The sequence below is a fragment of the Rhipicephalus sanguineus genome, chromosome 7 (genome assembly GCF_013339695.2).
Source record: "Rhipicephalus sanguineus isolate Rsan-2018 chromosome 7, BIME_Rsan_1.4, whole genome shotgun sequence".
Lineage (NCBI taxonomy): Eukaryota > Metazoa > Arthropoda > Arachnida > Ixodida > Ixodidae > Rhipicephalus > Rhipicephalus sanguineus.
This window is the reverse complement of record NC_051182.1, coordinates 127,107,047-127,131,095: the sequence shown is the minus strand read 5'-3', so window position 1 is coordinate 127,131,095 and position 24,049 is coordinate 127,107,047. Positions and strand designations below refer to the sequence as shown.

At 46.7% G+C, this 24,049-nt stretch overlaps 1 protein-coding gene across 1 annotated transcript; it reads left to right on the top strand.

Moving 5' to 3' along the window:
* Positions 1 to 519: 519 nt before the first annotated feature.
* Positions 520 to 14,261, top strand: LOC119399861 (uncharacterized). The gene is made up of 3 exons (XM_037666735.2): positions 520 to 745; positions 8,591 to 10,535; positions 12,770 to 14,261. Exons 2-3 carry the CDS (start codon positions 9,364 to 9,366, stop codon positions 13,080 to 13,082), a joined length of 1,485 nt encoding a protein of 494 aa, XP_037522663.1. The 5' UTR covers positions 520 to 745; positions 8,591 to 9,363; the 3' UTR covers positions 13,083 to 14,261.
* Positions 14,262 to 24,049: the final 9,788 nt, after the last annotated feature.

The following is a 24,049-nucleotide window of genomic DNA, read 5'->3' as shown; positions in this document are numbered from 1 at the left end:
TGTTCCGGCAAGCTGTTTTCTTGTTGACGGTGCCAGCGCGTATGCAGAGGTGTGGTCCCTGTACTGCCTTTAACCTCAACTTTTTTTTCATCATCAACGGGGCTAATGCTTTGCGGCCAAACACTATGCAGCCACGTAGAACGTCGTTCTTCGATGTTTTTTTCCACAAGGAAAGCAAATAAGGGAGATAGATTTCCAGATTACGTTTAGTTGCTGCTGAGGTATCTTCTGGCAACAGCACGACGCGTTTATAAAAACGACGAAGTAATCATGAGAATCGTGCGGTTTCATGGCCGATCCCCCGTAGTGGGTAAGAGCCAACAAACGGGAACAAGCAAGAGAGCAAGGCCGCGCTGTGCGCTCAACGCGCACGCCGGAAGCGCTTGAAAGAAACATGGCGTTGAGAGGTCACGTGATGCAAGGGAGCCAATCGCATCGGCGGCGGCGCGCGAAGGACAGATGCAGTACTCTGAACTATTTCCAGTAACTCTACGCTGCGTGAAAAAGCGACGCCGACGCTATCAATTGTTTGGCGTAGCAATCGCGATGTAAAGCAGGGCTGGGCTGCATCGCCCTCCGACAGATGTTCCCTGCTCACACTTTGAACGACAAAACACGCTCGACATGTCAACCTCCTGGTGATAATAACGAGCAGCAGCAGCACCGAAGCAGTTCGAGTGCTTCAAGAAAAGGCGTTGGTTGAAAGCGATCGTACGGAGGAAAAACGGAGCAACGTTCTGCTCTGGTAAGCATATGTACGTACTTACCCACTCATATCGGGTATAGATAACGTGTTTCGCGAACGATTCCTTCTTTATCCCTCTGTAGGTTGACCTATATTTTTGACAGGATACAAAAACCAGCTGTGGTATATACATATAAACCATATAGAATTAGAATAAAACACGTCATCAAAATCAAGCCAGTACTTTACTTAAAACAGTGGGACACACTTGTCCCGCTGACTCATGAGAGTGTTTTCATAAGTGGGAAAACACTGTCCCACTGACTCATGAATGCACCATTTTGAGATCACATCACCGGATTCTTGGGATGAAACCGCTGAAACAAGTTGCGCAGAGAAGAACTTCTCATGCTGTGCACAGGAACATGGTGCGCACCTCATTTCCAGCAGCAGAACACCACCTGCAGTTTGCGCCTCTTGTAAGCCATCATAGGGCTGTGGTCTGTGCCTGTAAAGCCCACTTCACCGCATACACCAATCATTTGTTGTCAATCTTGCTGCCCTTTCTTTCGCTGTCGAAATGGTCAATTACTGATGTTGTCCCTGTATATCTGCCCACTTTTCAAGAGGTATATGATGTCAGGAAAGGTATTCCTACGCACCTTTATCCACAGGTATACGCTTAGCGAAGAAAATGGCAATTGCGCAGAGGATTGATATATTCGTTGCATTTGTCGACCGAGTTTACAGCGCAAGTTTACAAAAGCACGTGACGACTGGGAGCTAAAGTCGCCTTACTAGAAAACCAGAAAAAGAAAATTACCTGGCATTTTGAATGGAACGTGCGGGGTTGCATGCTCAACCCTTCAGCGCGGCGCTTCGACTCATGATATGTTTACGTGCGCACCAGCGAGAGGGGTTGCGTTAGAGGGGGGGCATTTTGCCACAACCGCTGCCCTTCGCGCCCTGCGCCGATTCTGCAGCCGAGACGCCCCGCTCCCCCCTTTTCCTTTTGTGGGGAGATTCCTCCTCTCAGCTCGAAGAACGCGCGTCGCTTTCTCCGGGGGCCTCCCGTGTTTTTTCCGTCTAGTCTTGGGTGGTGTGAGTGGCGACATCTCAGCCAAGGCGTGAGCAGCGCCGCCGCCATTAACCCCTGCAGGGCTCCGGCCATGGACCTCCCCGGACCGGAGTGCAAAAGCCGCGCGAGGCGAGCTGAGCGGTTATCACTTCCTCGACGTGTGCTTTTTTATTTGTTAATTGTTTTCCCACAGAAGTGCGAAGCGCCGCTGAGGTGTTCTTGTGTTAATTGGATGTGCTACCGTATTTGTTGCAATTGGCAGATATGTAACTGAGGGGAATAAAGACCTTCAGTTGAAAGACTCGTCTCTGTTCCCACGTGCCTGAAACCTGCCGCGGTCGCAACTCTACGCGAACTGCGGGATAGCGGGTCATGCTCTAACTCAGTGGTTCTCAAATGGAGGTCCGCGGACCCCAGGGGGTTCCCGAAGCCATTTTGGGGGGTCCGCGAAACCCATCCTCGAAAAAAAAAAAGTGAACTTTTGGAGGTACACTATGTCTCGTGACAGCGGCCCCTTCTGATTTTTGGTATGCTTCTTCGCATAACATTTTTGCATTGCGGCGGAGCTGACTTATGTTTCTCCTTCTCTATCAGTTTTTGTGGCAGTTTTCTACGACATAGGCACGCGAGCATAATTATTCTACGCTTCCATACTTGAAGAGCAAACATAGCTAGAAACTGGTTGAATGTGGCTGCAGGTCGCACAACTTAGTGACAAGCTGTTGAGATCGAATTGGCGTGGCCAGGGCCGGATTAAATGTGCGGAGGGCCCGGTTCAAAAAAATAAGGGTGGCCCCTCCCCCCTCGTCCCGCCCCCTTTCTTTCCCACTTTGTCATCTGGTCATGCTTGAGACTTGACGCTTTTTAGATTTAGCTGCAAAGAACAGAAGCCATATTTATTCTAAGCCTCTCCGGAGTGTGTAATATCACCTGGGCGTTTTCTTTCTTGCGGAGCACGTGGAGAGATTGTCATCGTAATAATGAACTATATCAGGAGACGAAGACACATCGACAGCATTAAGATTTGTCTGGTTCCTTGGATCATACTGAAAGAAGACTAAACTCTGCGAGAAGTTAAGACGAAAAGAAGGAATGCATACGACACTTAGAAGTGCAGTCCAAGCGCCGTGTGTTTCTTCCATTCGTCTTAACCTATAGCGTTGTTTACCCTTATTTCAAGAGAGGACATCTTCACTCGAAAATCAGGGAGCGCCTTTGTGAAAAATAGCTTCCTCTATCTGCTTCAGCTTCACTGATTCGGTAGCGCACGCTTTGGTTGCCTGCGTGCGAGCACTGCCGAAGTTGACAGGTGGGCCTTTTTCAGAAACTGTTCGCATGTACTTACAGTAAATACGCTACCAATCGTCTAGCTACTTTTGATTTCAAGGCAGCATTTCGATATAGTGCTATTATGCATATTGTATATGCCTACTGATCACAACAAGTAATACAGATGGTTTAAAATTAAAATATCTTCAATATGGGAAGGGGGTGGGCCAAATCTTTCGGAAAAGGTGGCGCATATAAAAAATGAGATCCGTGTAGAACTTTCACAAAAACGTTTTAATAAGACTCGAAAAACGACCACACATATTTTCATTTTGCACAAATCGGTCGCTTTTAAACATGTAATAGGGTTACATTTTTGCAGGCAATATTCACTTTCATAGGGCTATAGGAGAAGGAAACACATACATTGCACACATCTTTTTTGCGTTTAAACTGCGGAATATCTTGATATTTTTACGAAATATTTCTTCTTAAACACAGTGTACAAAATTGGTGAACTCTTTCGCAGAAATGCAACCTTGAAATGGGGCGTGTATACCTATTAACATGTTCTCTGTTTTCATTATTCTTTTAAGTAGAGAAAGAAGGTATGTACGTTTCTACAAGCCTTTTCGCGTCCTTTGCTGAGACAGTTTGTTGATCAGCTCTTCAACATTTACCCTCCTAAGAACCTCCGTCTCTACGCTCAGAAGTGACAAATCACTGAGGCGGCTGTCGGTCATCGTTGATCGAAGCCTGTTTTTGATCAATTTCAGTTTGCTGAATGATCGTTCACCAGTGCAATTTGTGACCATTAATTAAGCAAAAAAAATTCTAAGAGCCACATGGACATCAGGGAAAAAACCTTCAAGCTTTTCACGAATTAGAAGTTCAAAAGTGTTAAAAGAAGTTCAAAAGTGATGGTCAGTTGAAGACCCCCACCACAACGCTCAAGCAATTGCGGTGAGGGTCTGCTGGCGGCCAGATAGTGGATATATGTTGTAGATATTTCCTGCGCACAACCTTTACCAAGTGATGGTCTCTTAAGTTTCCCTATATAACCACCAAGCAGGAATTAAGACAGAACGGCAATGCCAGAAGCGAAGAATCGAACCATTACTCCTTCGGAGTCCTGGCATAATCAGGAAGTTCCGTACCATACAAATATTTCATGGTACGTTGTTTACACTATAATGAAAGCATACTATAGCATACCTATGCGTCAGCTTCATACCGGTTATTTTCATTCAGCGCATTAAACGATATTTCAAACAGGAACCACTCTCTATGCGCCTTCGCATTGCGTGTTGGACCGTAGCTGCTAAAATCCTCGTCAGGCTGCTCTATGTGTCCATCCGCTGGATCAGCTACTTCCCTCTACACGATGCATGGTCTTGGGCGAGTAAAAGGTTTTTACCACAGACTGCAGAACTGTGAGCTGACTTCAAGATTATGCACGTTATGCAACGAACAAACTCTTAGAAGCATGTATATTGATTATTGAAATAGACCATCTGTTTCTATCAGGGGAATCCAGCAGGAGGGTTAAACTTTTTCGAACAAAACAACGAAGTCGGCCATTTTTTCTGGCCCTTGGGGGGCCCCCTAAAACCGGAGGGCCCGGTTCATTTGAACCCTTTGAACCCTGGATAATCCGCCCCTGGGCGTGGCACTTTAATTGACCAGCGAGAAATAAAAGGCACCTATTTTACGCTGCATGTGGCGGCTCCTCCCCCCCTCCCCCCTTTTTTCTCTCACTGCAAGAGTTTCCTCATCACTTCCACCGGTCCATAAGGGGTCCCCGAAACATCCTAGGCTGAGAACCACTGCTCTAACTGATAGGGCTGCTGTGTAGTACTAGCGAGAGCGACTGACACTAGCGCGCGGAGCGATCCAAAGAAAGGGACCGGTTCGCTCGCGCGGCTTCTTTGTGTTATTTCAATTAAGAAACCCTGTAAAGGAAAGGAATAAACTCTGAAGCGCGCATAAAAAAATGGAACAAATTTCACTGGCATTGTGGCAATACCACCGCCTTTCGAAATCACGGTAAAAAAATTTTTCTTGAGCTGACAAAGTATTGGGTAAGAAAGCGGCAAATTAGCCGCGCACTAATTGCGACAGGTGACGTGGGGGAAAAATGTTTATCCATTAGTGGGATGTATGTGTCCCACTGACGCACAAAGGGTTAAATTAAAGGGTCCGACAACTAAGTTTTATGGTTGGGACGTTAAACCCCAGATATTATTTAACTAAGTTTTATGGTACCTCTTTTCTTTAGTGCAGCGGAATCACGAAACGATAACGCGGAAAACGCCGTGAAACATCTGTAATAAGAATTTTTCAATCTGCGGCGAATGGGAAGTCGTACACACAACAAATGCTACAGTCATTGGGCAATGATTACGGCAGCGGTTCAAGTTTGCGCATGCGTGCACTCCGCGCGCATGTGCCGGGGCTAGTTGCCGCGAGAGAGCACATCCAGTCCGTTTCCACATATACAGTAACTCTCGTTTCCACTAGCTGCCGCGAGTGCAGCGCCGCTTCTCAGCGTCAGTTTCTTTTTATCTTGTGAGCAGCAGAGAATAGAGCGGGGATGGAAATTATACGCACTCTAATTTGAAGCACTCATACATACTGGTGTGCATGAAAGCACCAGACCACATATACAACAAAGTGAACGACTCCATAATCCAGCTGCAAGACCCTTCCGAGTACTGCAATGACATTTCATATTCCAGTTATCTGCTGGCGTAAAGCATTCGCTAGCGACATACTGACTAACGTGCAATCTTGCAACAATTTTTTTCTCCTATGAGAGAATATACGCCGCCCAGAAACGTCTCAGACGTATTGTATAGTTGCCCAAGGCGTCGCAGGTCAGCATGCTGCTATTCACACTGTTGCCAAATACAGCTCCCGTTACCTGGTGTACAAAAAAGTAAGAAAATCTGAGGAGGCCTAAAAAAAGGAAATCAAATAAAAGTGAAATAGAGAAAGCAGCTTCTTATCAAGCAATCACCGTGAATAAATATGGAAACACGATATAAGCGGCACCCCTAATAGCAAGGACATTTAAGCATGAAGTACCATCAACATACCTGTTAAGGTTAGGCAATAGAAAATTCAGTGAATATGGAAAATAGCATAAAGCAGCTCGTTGGGACGCTCATGAGAAAAACTGGGCATTTAGTATGACATTGCACCTTGAATCTCATTTCTAACATCTTTGTGATGGTTCCTGATAATTGCCATTATAATAACGTATACTCAATTTTGCTATTTTACTAAGTAGTAAGCAAAATTTATGTTACTGTGTATTCCAAGTACGCCCATATTATTATATATTTGTCCTCAACATCACCTTGACATAACAGTAAACACAAGTGGAATGTAAACACAGACAGTTAAAGACATACACAGGCAGTTAAACACATACACAGACAGTTAAAAGTGGGAATAAAGGAGACATCTTATATTGGCAGCATGTTACAAAATACGTATTGCAGTGAATAGACAGGCAAGACAATACAGATACCTAGGAAACGTATAGGGTGCAAAGGAACGACCGCTAAGAAGCCAGCAATCAAAAGATGATTGTAAAAACTCTGAATGAAGACAGCAGGAAGAAAAAGATACGGTATACGCCAAGATATCTTCTCCTATAGGTAAATGCTTGTTTTATATATTGGATGTAACATCAGCGCAGGTGATGCTACAGTTTCCCGAATCTTATTTCCATATAAGCTAGCAAATATCATTACATGCAAGTCGAACTTACATCCACGAGATATTTCAAATAATTGATGTGTGAAAAACCACGAGACGCAAAGCCACCCCCATTCTTGCATTCTTCAGACTTTGTAACGAAGCACCACGCACGAGAAAATTTGATTACCAGACCACAGTGCCACCAGATTTTGCGCGATGGATGGCACACATATGTGAGCACGTGCCAAGGGACAGCGGCTAAGAGCAAGTGTCAATGCACTGGCACAAATAAAAATAAAAAAAGTAAAAACAACGTCGCCAGCGCATAGAAGTTCGTGCGCTTCTTTTTGTCGAGATATGGCGCGAGCGCCACCACGTGACTGTGCTCCATCAATAAGGACATGCAGTCCTCATCGCCTGCCCTTGCTAGAAAGCTCTGGCGGGAAGATAAAAGAATGTCACTGTCTTTATTTTTATTGAGGTGGCTTTACCCGTGTCACGCGGGCATTTGGAAGGCCAACCAATCGATAGTCTATTGACGCAATGGTCAAGCGCGGGCTGCTACATGGGACGTTTCGAAGGCGGTCGAGTCAATAGTCGCAGACGAGCGAATGAGTTCTTTGCACTTATTTCGACTTTCGACTTGAACTTCTTTCGACTTCTTTCGAACAAAGTAGCGGATAAGCACTACACGCTAAACGCAAAGAATAAGCGCTTCGTTCGGGTATTTGGGACGACTTATCGTTTTTGCAGACCATATTCTGCTGCGACGCGCCTTTTTTTTTTTTTTTTTCAAAAATTGTCGCTTGAGCTTCCGGTCTGGTGTAACAGGGCTTACAGATTTCCTGCGCGGTGCTCTCAGGTATCGGTATCGCCTCGATCCATGGGTCGTGAACTTTGCTGATTACTATCTCGAATTACGTGCTTTTATTGCAATTTTTAAAAAATTGAGCATGCCGTAAATACTACGCCCTAGAACTCTTCCGTATAAAGAACGGCCCTAAAGTTAATAATTAAAAAGGTAAATAACAAGCTTTTGTCAATTGCTCATGTGCATGTAACTTCAGGTGTGGCAAAGTTTTTCCTCCTCGGCGTAGAGCTCGTTTGCGAAGACAACGGGGACCTGACTGTGATAGCAGTCTTATTAAAGAAAACAACACACACACACACACACACACACACACACACACACACACACACACACACACACACACACACACACACACACACACACACACACACACACCACACACACACACACACATACATATATATATATATATATATAGTAGCATATATATATATATATATATATATATATATATATATATATATATATATATATATATATATATATATATATATATATATATATATATATATATATATATATATGCCTCCCTTTGCGGGCGGCAGGTGTCCCGCCACGTGCGGAGCGGGTTTGCGGATAGCGCGTGTATAGTCCCTAAGGAAGCAAGAACGGCACACTCGGGCGCTGGCACGAGCTCGGCTAGCGCGAAGTAGATGAAGACGAAGCAGAACAAGGATAGCCGGCCGCAGAATTTGTTTGTAATATTCGGTGTCAATGTGCTTCGAGCTGACTAATTTGTCGTCAAGCTGCCAGTTGCCAGCATCCTGGTTAGCTCAATTATAGTTGAACGACCGCCTCGGAAAGGCGTTAGTCCTGGGTTCGATTCCCGGAACAGGGTGAATTTTTCTTCAAGTAGCAGTTTTCCTTTCCGATACATCCGTACTGGTTTCCTTGTGGCATCGTGCCACACATGGATGGTTCTCAATTATCCCTTTCTATATATTCGCCGAGCTCACTACAAATTCTTTATTCCTTCCAGGTGAAAGTGCCGTAGCGGGATGGCCCCGCGGGGAGATTTGTCAAGCGGAGGGACAGCTCCTGAACACTCATCACATACGAACCCTTCCGAAGACGGGGCAGGTATGGGAGACCCTCCAGATGCGATCCTTTCTGCGAGCACTGAGGCGAGGCCAAGCTGGAAAGTGCCCTGCACGGCTGCCAAGGACAGGACGTGCCAGATAGTGGACCACCTTCCCAAATTGAACAAGTTGCTCTGCTCGATTGAGTTCCGACTGCGCGAGTTATCGGAAGGACATGGCCAGCTGGCTGTGGTGCTTTCCCACACTCTTGGATTTACCTGTTTCGCCGAAGAAGGGAGGCGCCAAGCATTCGGATTGTTGGCTTGGCTGCTGATGTCTCATCCATGCGTGACGTCCCTGTACGCGAACGAGGATTTTCTTCGAGAATTCCGGAGAGGCTTTCTTCGGGGAGTGCTTAACGACGGCAACTCCGCCTTGAAGTCGCTAAAACTAGACAATCGGTCCGGTCATCATTCGGAAACCGTTGGAAAGATTATTGCCTCTACTGCACAGCTAGAAAGACTCGAAGTCCGGTCACAAGGCCTGGACAGAGAAATTGCGACGGCCATCGTGGAAGCCCTACGCACGAATATGCTGACAGTGCTGAACCTTACGGTTGGCAGCTATACGAACGACGATGCAGTCGATGCCCTGCTGGAGGCTCTGAAGGCAAACTCTACCCTGCGAGAGCTGTCAGTGAACGATAATCTATTTAGCGTCAGGTGTGGGAAGAATGAAGGCAGCGTTCACGGAGTATCTAGAAGCAAACTCAACGTTAGAAAGACTACGTATTTATTCGACGCAAGACGATTTCCTGAAGTCTGTCCTGACGGGCATGCGCACCAACAAGAGTGTATCTAACCTTAATTTATTCTTTCGCTCCTTCAATTCCGAAACATTTAGGCTCCTGGAGGGCGTTTTCTCGGAAAATGTGGTCTTGAGGAGCTTAACGATCTCAATCGTCAGTGAGCATATAGCGTCTGCTTGGGAGGAGGGTCTTGAAGGTTGGCTCAAGGGCCTCGCTCAGAACAGGGGGCTACAATACATGAGGTTCCCGTTCGTCATTAAACCTCAAGGCGGCTGGTCCTCACTTTTCGAAGCCGTGTCTACACACAGAAGCCTGAAGGAGGTTGTCGTGGAGCTGTTAGACCCGCATTACTATGAAGTGCCAGGTTTCAATGACTATGGACGGCAAGACAGGCTCTATTACGCTCTGCTTGACGCGTGCAAGATCCTTGAGAACAGCGGTGCTAAAGACAAGGTAAAATTCGTGTTTAAGGCGTCATGCCCGTATACTCTGGACAACGACGCTTCTGTGCCTCGCCCTTTTTCGCTTCCCGTTGAAGCAATGACAAGGCCGTCGATGGATCTATTGGAACAGTCGCTCTCTATCGCAAGTTGCCGAATGACCGAACTGCGAGTCGAGCTGCCGTTCTTGAGACGGAATTCATCGGCTGTTGTCCAGTACATTAAGGAAACGACCACGTTGCGAAAACTGTTTCTCAGTGATCGCATTGAACTGAACGAGGCGGGTATGGACAGTATCTGGTCAGCCATTTTGGAGTCGCTATCAGAGAACGCTAGCATAAGGGAGGTCACCGTCTACGCAAGGTCTGACTGCGCTGAAAGCCTGGAACGTCTCGGCGAGATAGTGAAATCTAGCCGGACAATCAGAGCGCTGAACATATATGCGCTTCAGAGTTTACAAATGGTGCCTCGCTACGCCGGCCGCTCGCCTATTGAAATTTCTAGCAACTACAGTCTCTGCAGCTTCAGACTCTTGCCTGACCGCGACATGATGGGGATGTGGGCATTCGACTGGTCCGCTTGGTACAACACGGCGTGGCGGAACTCTGGCATCGTGGCACGGGCAGCTCGTTTTGTGAAATGCACCATGTGCGACAGGTAAGCATGCACAGGTCGGCCAACTCACTCATGAGTCTACTCACTCGGACTCAGATAGCGCCGTGAGTCCGAGTGTGAGCGAGCTGGAGTGAGTAATATTTTGGCTAGCTTGAGTCCGAGTGAGTCCGGTCGAGGAAAAGTTGCGCGAGTCTGCGTCCGAGTGAGCACTCGGAGCAAAATATATTTCTTGAGTGAGTCTGAGTGAGTTCCAATATTTTTGCCGACCTATAAGCATGTAAGCGTTTTATTTTTTACAGCGAAGTTGCCTTATATAGTCTACCCTGTGCCGTCGTCGTCGCAGTAGTAGTAGTAGTAGTAGTAGTAGTAGTAGTAGTAGTAGTAGTAGTAGTAGTAGTAGTAGTTGTAGTTGTAGTAGTAGTAGTAGTAGTTGTTGTAGTTGTAGTAGTAGTAGTAGTGGGTAGTGCGGTTGGGGTTTGTTCAACCCCTTGCCACGACAATTTTCAATTTTGCATGTGTAATCCCATTATAACAACATCAACATCGCATTATAACACGCGGATATATGAGAGAAACTCCCCCCTCCCTGAAAGTTTTATATTTTGCATGTTTACATGTAAGCACGCACACAATATACAAACGCGCGCACGAACATACATGAAGTATGGCTGAACCCTCCCTCCTCTAAAAAAACAAAACAAAAAACAACAATTCCTGGCTACGCTACGGTTCCGGAACAACCTATTGACAACCATATTAATAGCGGGGTTTATTTATTTGTAAGACAAAAAGCATCTTCACTTATTACCCAGTCTAAAACAGACAAAAAGAGCAAGTTACGGGTGGCAAAATCATTGAACTATTGGTGCAAACGCATATACAAGAAGAAGTCTCCCTATAGCTTCCGGGTCGCCCCATCCACACCTCTTTGTGTAAATAGATAAATAAAAGTTTTCCACCACCACCGTCCATAGCGTTCCATATTGTGCATGAAAAGGAGTGTACTTTCTTTTTAAGAGTGTACAGGACAGCTACCCTCTAGGACAGCTACTCTCCGCAAGTCATTGGAGGTCCTCCCTCTAGAATTTGTGATACTTAAAGGGACACTAAAGGCAAATAACAATTTATGTCAGAGTGAAAGCTCAATGTATGACAACGTCTGAAACGGCAATATTATCGACAGCAGTGCCCCACTTACCGAGAAATTAAGCTAAATGTATCATACGATGAGCGCCACGAGCGGCTGGGACATTTTCGAAATGACCCCGATGACGTGAGAGAGTCCGACTACAATTAATCACTCGTAATCAAACTAGCTGCAATAAAAAAAGAACCTTTCGTGCATCAAGAGACGTCATAAAATGCTGCTTGTTAGTTTCTGTTTGATTCATGGAAAAAGGAACCTCTTGGCGTTGCTATGGGGAACGGCGCGCGTGGTTCAAAGGTTACATTTTCGCCGAACTGCGCTTCGCCCGGCGCCCTGCTTCGCTCGCGCGGTCGTGTCTCAGTGGTAGTTTCGGTATCGCGTACTCCCGCTTGTGTTTTGCGCGCTCGTGAAAGTCGTTCTGACAGAAAGTTCGACAAAATGCCGCATGCATGTCATATTGCCGGCTGCCCGAATGGTGCACGTTGCCGCGCAGTAAAGGCGGGCAGCGTTGGGCACGGCAACAGTGATGTGGACCGCTTTCAGGCGGGTGATTTGACGTGCGCTAACGCGATGCGGACCACTAAAACAGGGGCGTAGCCAAGGGGTGGGGGGTGGGGGTGGGGGTTCAAACCCCCCCTCCCCGAAAATTTTCAATTTTGCTTGCGTATATATACACGCACACATACAAATGCACGCACGAACATACATGAAGTATGGTTGACCCCCCCCCCCCCCGAAAAAAATTCCTGGCTACGCCCCTGCACTAAAACGTGATTTTATTTCAAGATAAGTACTTCCTTGGCACAAAAGTAGTACTACGAGGTTTCTGGACCGTTATTTCAACGATCAACGTCAACTTAATATTTGCCTTTAGTGTCCCTTGAACAATAACGGGTTTTTCACGCTTATTGCTTCTCATTTGGCAATGAAAATTTAGTAGTAGTTATGCCCGCGATGGCCTTCGGGTCTGAGTATAGGAAGACTGCATGCAGTCTTTTGTATGCGTTAAGAGTTATGAGTGAGTTAGCATTTGACAGTGAGGATATCATTCTGCAGGGTTCACTTCGCTTTGTACAAGCCAATTTTACTCTGTCACCTTCACAACACTGTCTCCTTTCTGTGCCGACAGGCGCTGTGCCGGTGCCTTGGAAACCGTCTCCCGTCATCCGGCACTGATGGAAGAACTTGCCGAAGTGCTCTCCTTGAGCGATGCCGAGCTGGCATCCCTGGTTCGAACTCGACTCAGGGAGATCCAGAATGTCCACGACTTCATGCGACTGGCTGGTGTCGTGAAAGACACGGTCACTTGTCAACCACGCGAGGACGGGCGCAAGCAGTTGCACGACCTCAACGAATACTGCTGGGGGCACGTGAGGCGATACCTGCTGTTCGACGACGTCCGCGACTCCTTCGAGACCGCCCACTATGTTGCTCTACAGTGAATTCCGTGGAGTTTCCTATTGAGAACACTCGAGGGAAATCTGGTGCGAGCACTCGTGTGGCCCCGCGAATGCAGATTTGGAAGTGTGGAAGTCACTGGCAGAAGGCGGAGTCGCACGTGTTTATATGCAGTCGCCTGGGATGTCTTGAAGGCGAAAGCCATCTTCACTTTTTTTTTCTTCTCAGTCGATTGTGTTCACCTCCCCCCCCTCCCCCAAAGCTTTCTTCACCTAACGTGAATTTGCGATCTTTGACGTCGTCATGGCCATGGCCGTTGGCAGGCGGGGTGCAAAAGGGGCACTTGCCCTTCCCTAACCACACCAGCCCTTGCCCACCATTTAAGCCGCACCAACGCCCCCCCCTTCCTCACTGCGATGTGTATCCCAACCAAGACAAGGTCTTGCTGACGCCCATGATCATATATGACTTCACAGGATGATATTTTACACCACTTCCTGTTCACACCGGCGGCGGTCACTTTTCGCCTTAGATCAGGCTGTTGTGTCTGGGTATTTGGATCCATCCCACCGCTGCAACCCGTTGTTGCGACCGGTTATTTGGATCCGTCCCTCCTCGGCAATCGGGTTGTTGCTACGATAGGGCAGCGTCGTACCCGGACTCCGTTTGGTAGTGTAGTCGAGTCTCCGGGTTGAGGAACTGATGCTAACAAGATGGGAAAACAATAACAAGTTTACTGGCACTTTTCGTACACTCAATTACATCGTGACAAGGTCAGAGTACAGCGACAAGCGAATTGGATGAGCCTGTTACCGAGGGCTCAGAGCCCCATTTCTCACTTAGCACCGTCGTTTTAACCCCTCAGGCTGGCTCCTCCTTCTTGATGACCACCAAGGTCATTAAAAGGTCATTAAACACACGCTGACCATTGCCGCTTGCAGGAGTCATTTGTTGGTTTTTGCAATTGGTGCAGGACCTGGCAAATGAGCATTAACTTAAAAAAAACCGTATTTATGTCCTTTTGCAATAAATCTCCGTCTGCGTTTGATTACTCTTTCGATAACCGTGCAGTAAATAGGGTTTTCGAGTATAAGTATCTAGGAGTCATTTTTACTCATAATATGACATGGTCCAAGCACATTGACTATGTATGTAACAAAGCATTAAAAAAACTAGGCTATCTACGTCGCACTCTATCTAAATCTCCGAAGGAAACTAAGCTTCTCTTACATCTGTCGTTTGGAACCCGTACAAGCAGTGCGAGATTAATAGGATAGAAGCAATTCAGAAAAAAAGCGGTAAGATTCATATGTCATCGCTATGACCGTGACTTTTCACCCTCTTCTACTCTTTCTTCACTGAACTTAACTTCGCTCTCTTCGCGTCGCCGTATAGAGTCATTAAAATTCTTGCATAGCATCGTGACGTATTCAGTTAAACTATAAAATGAAAAGGACTACATAAACTTTGCACCTCAGTCAACGACAAGAAGCTATCACAGCTTAAACTTAACGCCTTACTATGCTCGAACTAACATGTTCAAGTTCAGTTTTTTTTCCCCGTTCTATTGAAGACTGGAATTCATTACCTGGTTGTATTCGTTCACGCCCATCGCCCAATTTTGTAGCCGACATCCATGACATGCGTCTGTAATATACCCTCGTCTATTTGCTGTTGGTGTGATCTCTTGAGTAGCATTGTTTCTTTAATCTATTTTCAATCATGTTCATCACATGTTTGTGCACTTTTGACCATGTATAATCACACATCTGTATTAGTTTGCCTGTTTACATAATTTTCATTGATGTCTGTTAAAATTCCGCGTATCTTTGTATACCCACTCCTGCCATAGCGCACTTAGCGCTGCAGTATGTGTAAATAAATAAATAAATAAATTCACACACACGACCCCACCCACCATGGCACAGTCCATTTCACTGTCGCTGAGGGGTCGTTGCACTCTTGAAACAGTAAGGGTCAGGTGGTCGACGGCACGCTTGTGTGGGAAGCAGGACAACAGGTTCCTCGGGCTTGCTCCTCGGTCTGTTCCCCGAAGGCAGAAAAGGGTCTGCGGCGACTCCTGTCAAAACATACAGGTCAGGTCGTCTTCGCAGCACACCAATACAAGCCCAGGTGGCCCATTGTGAAAACGTCTCCAACTTGGCCGTCCCTCTATTAGGTCGAGATAGGGAGTGTACAATAAAATGTAAGTTTATGCACGTGTCCCGTAAGAAATCTAATCTACACTTCCCATACACGATAAACAATACCGCTCTACAACAGGTGGAATCTTATAGGCATCTCGGCGTAGAAATAACAGATAATCTAAATTGGTCTAAGCACATCACGTCACTTTCTGCAAGCGTTTCTAGATCACTAGGTTTCATCAGACGATCACTCACATTTGCTTCGCCCACAGTTAAACTAATGGCATACGAAAGTTTTATACGCACCAAACTTGAATACGCATCCCCTATCTGGAACCTCCATCAGGAGTACCTAATCGAGGCGTTGGAGGCAATACAAAATCGAGCTGCTCGTTTTATAACTTCCAAATATGATTCTAGATTGAGCGTCACTAGCATCAAAAGTTCGATTGGTCTAACCCCTTTGGCATCCCGTCGCAAAATAGCAAGTCTTTGCCTTTTCCATAGGCTGTATTATAACTTTCCTCATTTACGCGAGAGCCTAATCCTGCCGCCCATGAGGTCATCACGACGTCTGTTTAATTGTCACAGTGTTCAACGCATTCATGGTTCAACTAACGCCTTCAACAAATCATTTCTACCGACTGCCATATCGGATTGGAATGTACTTCCTGACGGTATTGTTAGTGAGGTAAACTGTGTGAAATTTAAAGATTTATTGTTACAGCACCACTGTCAGGAGGACGAGTAGTAGCCCTGTTCTTTGCGCGTTTATACCTGCCTTCTCATTTTCATGTTATGTTTTATTGTTTTTCTTGCTTTTTCCCCCTTACTGTATTTTTTTCTTGTTTTTCCAACAGTATTTATGTCATGTAATCTTGTGACCCGTGGTTACCTATTGTTACCCCCCCCCCTTATGTAATGCCCCATGAGGGGCCCTTAAGGGTAAATAAATGATGATGACGATGATGATGATGATTCTGCCCATTGTCGGTCGCTTGCCGTCCCGGGAATTCCGTTTCCAGGAAGGATGCAGGTGTTCTAGCAGTGTGGGAACGCCTTGCCTGTCCAGTCTCATGGTCAGCGCGTCGCCACCAATTGTCAGTCATAACAAGGCCTAAGGCCTTCGTCCTAATAATTTATTAATACATAGTCGGATACAATGCAGACAGGAGAGGCCCCGCCCAGATTACCGAAGCGTGGCAGCAGGTTGTCTCGGCGGCTAAAGAATTAGGTTCTAGACCATGCCGACCTACGGCGGAGACACTTGCCCTCTTGCTGACGACGTCAGTCTAAAGTGCGCGCTCATTGGTGCAAAACGGACATATGGGATAGTTTTGCAGGGGCATAAAATAGCTATAACGTCAAAGAGTGGTGCACAGTTGGCGCAGCATTGCAAGCACCTGCGTCTGCTCACCCTTTTTCGCTGATGCGACCATCTCATGTAGGCATCGAGACAAAACCACTCGTGAACTCAAAGAACCATTTAATGTTGAGATGCGGTGATCGACGTGTAAGCGCCCTCTCCATTACCGTAACAGCGAAGGAGCTCTCCAATCTTAGCAGCTCGCTGCGCTGGCAACCTTATTTTTGTAGCCCCCTACGTCTCCCCCCTCTTACCACTACCACCCTCCCTTTCGCTTTGATGCATGTGCATTCACAGGAGTTTGTCGAATGTGGAAAATCATTCCGTATTTTGTTTCGTAGGCGAGAGAAACCTTACCACGTACTTAATGTGTTAACTGTACGGTATATGTGTTGTTTGTTCATTAAACTTCCAGCTGCGAGTGTACGCCTGTGTCGTCACTTTTATCCTCCGTAGTCCGTGTCGGTTACTGCGCCTCCCAATTTTTTTCATCAAGATGCGCCCATGCATTGGTGCAGGCTCATATTCATCCGTCGTCAGGGAAGATTTCCATCGCCTTCTAAATAATTTGTGCCTGAGTATAGTGGATTCGAGTGTTTCGAGTGACGTTCTGGACGTTAATACTGTTAGAGTGAAACTGACTTTATATATATATATATATATATATATATATATATATATATATATATATATATATATATATATATATATATATATATATATATATATATATATATATATATATATATATATATATGTGTGTGTGTGTGTGTGTGTGTGTGTGTGTCTGTGGAGGAGGAGAAGAAAAACGGAAAGACAGGGAGGTTAGCCAGTTCTCAGACCGGCTGGCTACCCTGTGCTGGGGAAAGGGGAGGGGGAAGTGAAAGATGGTAGAGAAGAGATGTTGTTTGTGAAATAGGGGGACACCGACCAAGGTACTGATTAAAAGTAAAAACATTTTTTAATTTACAAAAAAAAACACACACATAAATCCCGATGCTTCGCGTCCCACTCGGACCGTTCTGCAGGGGTGACTGGGGACACCAGAGAGCAGCGTTTATATAGCCTTTATTTTTCTTCAGGCCGTGGGGTCACTCCTGTTCTCAATGATCTGCGGAAATCCATTGATGTACACGCTCGGCAGCGCACCTGTAGCCGGTTGACGTTACCGGCATAGGCGTATCTATTGGGGGGGGGGCAAGGGGGTCGCCCCGCCCCCCGCTTTCGATAGTGGTCACTGTCGGCTGTATTGGTAGTGGTCACTGTGTCAAATGTATTCAAGTCGAAACAGACCAACCAGCCCAACTTTCTTTCCTTGTTGTTTGTGATAAATGCTCTTGTTTCCCCAAATGCAGCGCGGAACTGCACTGACTTGCAGTGAACATTGTTAAGGCAACCGTTGCTGCTCTCTCTCAACAATTACCTGCAATAACGTAAAAAAAGCTTCTTCTCGTACATGTGAGGACCACTGTCGACGACCAACCGCGGCACGTGCTTTTCCTGTGGTTAAAGCTAGCATTGAACACTACGTGCAGCGCCTGTCTAGTCGTTAGCACGATAAACAAGCACGCACCGCAATGCCTGATGTACATCAAGTTTGCTTGTTTGCTTGTCTGTCGTTCAGCCATTGTAAGAAAGACCACCCGGAATAGATGAACAAGCACGAGTGTGCCATACACGCTTCTTCTCCAGAAAGCAAAATACGTAAAAATAGTGACCCCAATCCTTCACTTGGGCGTCTGGACTCGCACGACGGCATTCGTCTGTCCTGGTGTATTCCTTACGTTAACTTTGTGTCTCGTGCGCTGTCATAGCGAATCTCAGAGGCCACGAAGAAATAAACGTGTGGTTGATATCTGCTCCGCTAGGTGCCGCAACGATCCCAACTGATTTCAATTTGTGGGTATCAAGCTGTGTGATACCCACAATCTGAAACTGGCATATCGCACCGATCCTCGGCTATGCGTATGGATCCGCTTCTCACATATACGGAAATTCTACAACACCAAAGACTCGAAACACGGAACCTTCCGCCCCTGGGGCCAAACCTCAGTAAGGAATCGCAGGTAATGTGGCGTCACCTGCAGACACTGTCCTACACTAACCCATGCATACTATCTAAGATACGAGGCCTGTTAGAAAAGTATCCGACCTATGGCCGAATAAAAAGACTAGCATAACCTGGAGCGTTGGAAACCTCATCACTGTCAAAGTAGTCTCCTTGGGACTGCACACACGTCTCCCAGCGGTGCTGCCATTGTTGAAAGCATTCCGAGAAGGCCTCTTTCGGAATGGAGTTTAACTAAGCCGTCGCTGCAGCCATAACGTCCTCTCTTGTCTGATATCGCGCTGCTTTCAATGGCCTCTTAATTTTGGGAAACAGCCAGAAGACGCAGGGGCCATATCAGGAGAGCAAGGAGCCTGTTCAACTATAGAAGTCTGGTGTTTCGCCAAAAAAGTCTGAATCAAGTGCGAAGAATGTGCACGAGCATTGTCGTGATGGATGCGCCAATTTCCTGTTGACCACAACTCCGGTCTCTTGCGCCGCACAGCATCACGTAGGCGACGGAGGACATCCCTGTAGTTCTATTTGGTGATTGTTTGACCCTGTGGTGCGTATGTGGTACATCATGAGTATACTCATGGTGTACCACACCGCGGGAGTCAAAGAAAGCAGTCAACATCACTTTGACATTGATGCGCACTTGGCGGGCCTTTTTTGGTCTTGCTGACATGGAATGCTTCCACTGTGACGACTTGGATTTGGTTTCCGGGTCGTGCCCGAACACCCAAGACTCGTCACCAGTGATTATGGTGTTCATGAAGTCGGGGTCACTGTTAGTGGAATCCAGCATGTCGTGTGAGACTTCAACACGAAGTTGCTTTTGCTCCACCGAGAGCAGCTTCGGCATGAATTTCGCCGAAACACTTTTTTAAGGTCGAAGTCTTCGATCATAATGGAATGTGCAGAAAAAGTGCTGATGCCCACTTCTTCCATAATTTCTCGGATAGTTGCACGACGGCCCCGCATCACCAGAGAGAGAGATAAAAGCGAAGGAAAGGCAGGGAGGTTAACTAGATTATACCCGGTTTGCTACCCTACACGGGGGGAGGGGGAAGGGGAGAAAAAAAGAATAGAGATAGCGAGGAGGAAAGAGGGAACAAGTAATACGCGCACACATATCAGAGCATTCACTTCGGCAATGATCTGGTCATTTCGGCATGTTGATGGCCGACCCGAGCGTGGCTCGCTCTCTACCAATGTGCGGCCATTTTTAAACCGGTTGTACCACTCCTTAATCTATGTGCTGCTCATAGCATCGTCAGCGAAAGCCGTCTGAATCTTCCGAATGCTTTCGACTTGGCGGTCGCCAAGTGTTTGACAAAATTTGATAGCGCTGGTTCAGTCGCTCCGTCATTTTCCTTGAAATGAAAAAACCGACGAGAGCACTGCGCACATACCTCACTCAAACGCTGCGTCCCAGCGACTGACGCTATCGGCAAGCGGGAAAAAATTCGCGCATGCGCACGAAGGTTCAAGGTGGGCTTGTGCAAGCGCGCTTTCTTCATATCCATCAGGTGTCTGAAAAAAAAAATAAGGTCGGATACTTTTCTAACAGACCTCGTAGATCTCGACACACACGCACCACAGTGCAGGTTCTGCGACAATAAAACAGCCACCCTGTACCACGTGGTATGGGAATGTCCACCCAATCCACCCATGCAACCCAGGGCACAACTAAACATAAAAGGGTGGGAGGCAGCTCTGTCCAGCTCGGACCCGAAGCCCCAATAGGCACTCGTGAAACGTGCGAGGACAGCGGCCCGCGCCAATGGGATCCCGGACTAAGGATCCCACTCGCCGATGTTCTCACACATCATCAAATAAACGTTTTATTCGCCCTCTCAGCTTGTGGGTTTTCGAGTGCGCAGGCGGAGATGACAGCGTGTAGCCGAAAAGTGCGAGATCCTGATAGGCTCATCGCTTAGTTCTGACCAACGGTTCTAGAACCAGGTTCTGACATCGTCCACGTGGTTTAGGAAGAAATAAGTGACGATGAGGTGATAGCGCCTGTAGGAAGGGTAGTGAAGGCGAGAAAAAAAAAAAAACACTCTCTCGTCCTTGAATTCGGAAGGAAAGAGTTCATCGCGGTTCACTCAAACTGTCTTGTTTATAAAAAGTTCTCAATTATAAGAAGCCCGAACATCCTCGGCTACATTACTTCGCTCCACTTATAGGACGGCTGGCAACCGCTGGGAGCGCATGTATTTTTTTACATACTACAGCCCTGTTGGAGCTATTGCAGGAGTGGTGATCATTGGTGTTCATTAATAAGGCATCGGATTCACGCGTGTAGATGTAAGTGACTATAAGAAAGTGTCGGTAGCGTCCGGTATCATATTAGTTCACACTGAATAGGTATAAGACTCACTAATTGTCGGTTCCTGTAAGAATTCTGTCGCGTTATCTTTATTAAGCCTTTTAATCCTTCTAATTCATATAAGGGTACATAAAGCTGTCTACAAACAACGCTTTCACGGTTTTCGCCCAATGTTTACCACACTTTTACCTTTGAAACGAGCGGACAGGGATGGAAGGATATCATGAGCGTTTCATTCATTCACCCTTGCGCCACCACGCACATCTTGCGGCTAGTCGGAGAGGCAGCACCATGCACTCCCATGGATGGTGAAGCGGGCGATACGACTGGCATTGAGAAACGTCAGTATAATCGAAGGGTCATGAATGGTACTGTATTCTACGGTGCTATACGTGAGTGGAAATTTTTATTACTAGGTACGCCGCACACAGTATCAAGAATGAAGACTTTTTTTTTTTTTTGGCGAAATTTGTAAAAGAATGGCGAGTTTTGGCGACTTTTTGCTCGTCGTTTGGCGACATTTACTCGAAAGTCAGTGGCAACCCTGGGGCCGTTCATCTCTTGTCCCTTGAATAGACTCAACGAACCTAACATATTTCTCTCAACAGTTGAGGCGCGGCGAGTTAATCAGAGTGTGCAAAAACTTTAAACATGTAGTGCGGCGACGTGTTGACAAAGGGGCAAGGTTTAAGACTATAGAAAGGTTATAGGAAGGCGAAAAAAATCGGTCATATCTACGGCATATAAAAATTTGGGGCAGCTAGTGGTGCGTAGACAGTAGAAGCAGCGGAACTGCTGGCCTTCTCCTCCTCCTGTACCTCCTCCTCACCTTCACTTCCTTCCGTACAAGAATATGCTATGTTATACCCTCTCCCATTCTCATTTTCCTCTTCGTCACCCCCACTTTCCTTTCCCACCCCATGATATAGTACACTACTATACATGACTATGCTATGCTGTCTTTCTCTCTCTTTCTCTTTATTTATATCTATTTCTCTCTCTCTCTCTTTCTTTCTACTTAATTCTCTCTTCCTTGTCTCGTTCTCTCGCCCAGAGCTCTCGCTCATAGAAACGCGATCGTGTATGGTTCCCACAAAAAGGCTTGGTCTGCTAGCGTGCATGGATAGACGGGTGGTTACGACTCTCGCCTTCGGGCCGTGGGTACCCAGGTTCGAATCCCGCCAAAAAATAAAAGAAATTTAATTTTGTTTTATTAATTTGTTCTCCTCCTCCTCGTCTCCACTTCTCCTCTCCTCCTCCTTTCTTTCTAACGCGTTGCTAGGCAACGCATAGTGATGCCATAGCTCGGCGAGGTTTTTCTGCGAAAAACCTTACGGGCCTATAGCCTCCGGCTTGAGCAGCTTCGCTACTAAAACGAATGGCTTTAGGCTGTATACCGACTGAATCTTGTGAATATCATTTGAAACCGAAACCAGCAATCGCCTTCCGGGGGTTGATAGACCGATGGGCGCTCGTACGTTGTCGGATGTCCCGGCGGAACAGTATGCTCGCGACATTGCGACTTCCTGCTGATAGCGAGGAACAGCAGCAGCAACAGCGCAGTTCGAGTGACTTAAAAAGGACGTTTGTTGAATGCGACCGCACGGATACAAAGAACGCGACGACGTGCTCCATCTCGTAAGCATGTATACTTTCCCACTTCCATCGTCAACTTGGCGTGTGTCTCAAACGAACCTTCTCTATAGATTATCTAGCTAGTGTCCGACAGCTCGTTCGGAGTAACCAAGCGTGTTGGGCGTCCCGCGAGACAAATCTCTCCTGCACATGTTAAGGAGTACGGGTCTACTTATCACAGGGTTCTCCATTAGGGGGCGGGCGAAGTCTCACTGCAGCGTAATTATGGTGAGGTAGATTTCGGCATAGGCGCCTAGTTGGAGAACCTTCTTTATAAACTTTCGCGAAAGCTTTCATGTTAAAAACATGCGAGATCCAGCTGATATGACATTTTATCGAGTTCGATAGAAACTGATTTGACTCTGCATTCACTCACGATTGGCTCTACGGTGTTCGTTTATGCCTGCTCGTATGCGCGTTCCGTCGGTCAAGGCTATTCGATGCAGGAATTTTGTACATTTGCCAAGCTCACTGCAAACCTTCCATTCCTTCCAGGTGGAAGTGCCGAAGTGCGACGGCCTACAGTAAACTTTATTAGCATATAAGCGGCCAATTATGAAGACTCATCTGATATGAGCTTTTCTGAAGAAGGGACAGATATGGAAGACCCATCAGAAGCGATCCTTCATAGAAACACGGAAACAAAGATGACATGGCAAGTTTCCTGCACGGCTGCAAAGGACAGGACGTGCCACATAGTGGACCACCTTCACACACTGAACAAGCTGCTCTGCTGGACTGGGCTCAGACTGCGCGAGTTACCGGAAGGAGATGGGCAACTGGCTGTGGTAAATTTCCAACGTGGTCCCTTCATTTGTCGGAACGAGCAAGGAAGACGTGAAGCATTCGGATTCTTGGCTTGGCTGCTGAAGTCGCACCCATGCGTGACGTCCCTGCACGCTAACGGCACATTCCTTCGAGAACTGCAGGAAGGGATTCTTCAGGGGGTCCTTGATGGTAACTCCTCCTTGAAGTCGATAAGCATAGACGGTCGTCGTGATTTCTTCGCAGAAGCCCTCCGTAAGATGACTTCTATCGCACAGTTAGAGAAACTCGAGTTGCAGTCAGTTCGTCTGAATGTAGTAGCCGCGAAGGCCCTTTCGGAAGCACTACGTGCCGAAACACTGACTGTACTGGACATTTCTGTCACCTTCTGTGAACGAGACGCGTTCACTGCTCTTATGGTGGCTCTGAAGGGAAGCTCTACCCTGCGAGAGTTGTCAGTGAATGACGGGCTGTTTAGGTACAACTATGGGAGCAGGACAATAGCGTTTACGAAGTACTTGGAAAACAGCTCCGTATTAGACACGTTAACTGTTCATGGGAGCAATTATGATCTCTTGGATTGTATCCTGAGTGGCATGCTCATTAACAGGAGTGTGTCCAACCTTAATTTATCTGGGTGCTCGGTCAAAAAAGAGAGTACATGTGAGCTCCTACGGGACGTTTTGTTAGAAAACACAGTTTTAAGGAGATTGAGG

What these genes read in the sequence shown, in the direction of transcription:
- LOC119399861 (XM_037666735.2), top strand. Translation starts at nt 9,364, where the DNA reads ATGAAGGCAGCGTTCACGGAGTATCTAGAAGCAAACTCAACGTTAGAA. An exon ending in AAATGCACCATGTGCGACAG is followed by an intron (nt 10,536 to 12,769) that starts GTAAGCATGCAC and finishes CTGTGCCGACAG; the next exon opens with GCGCTGTGCCGGTGCCTTGG.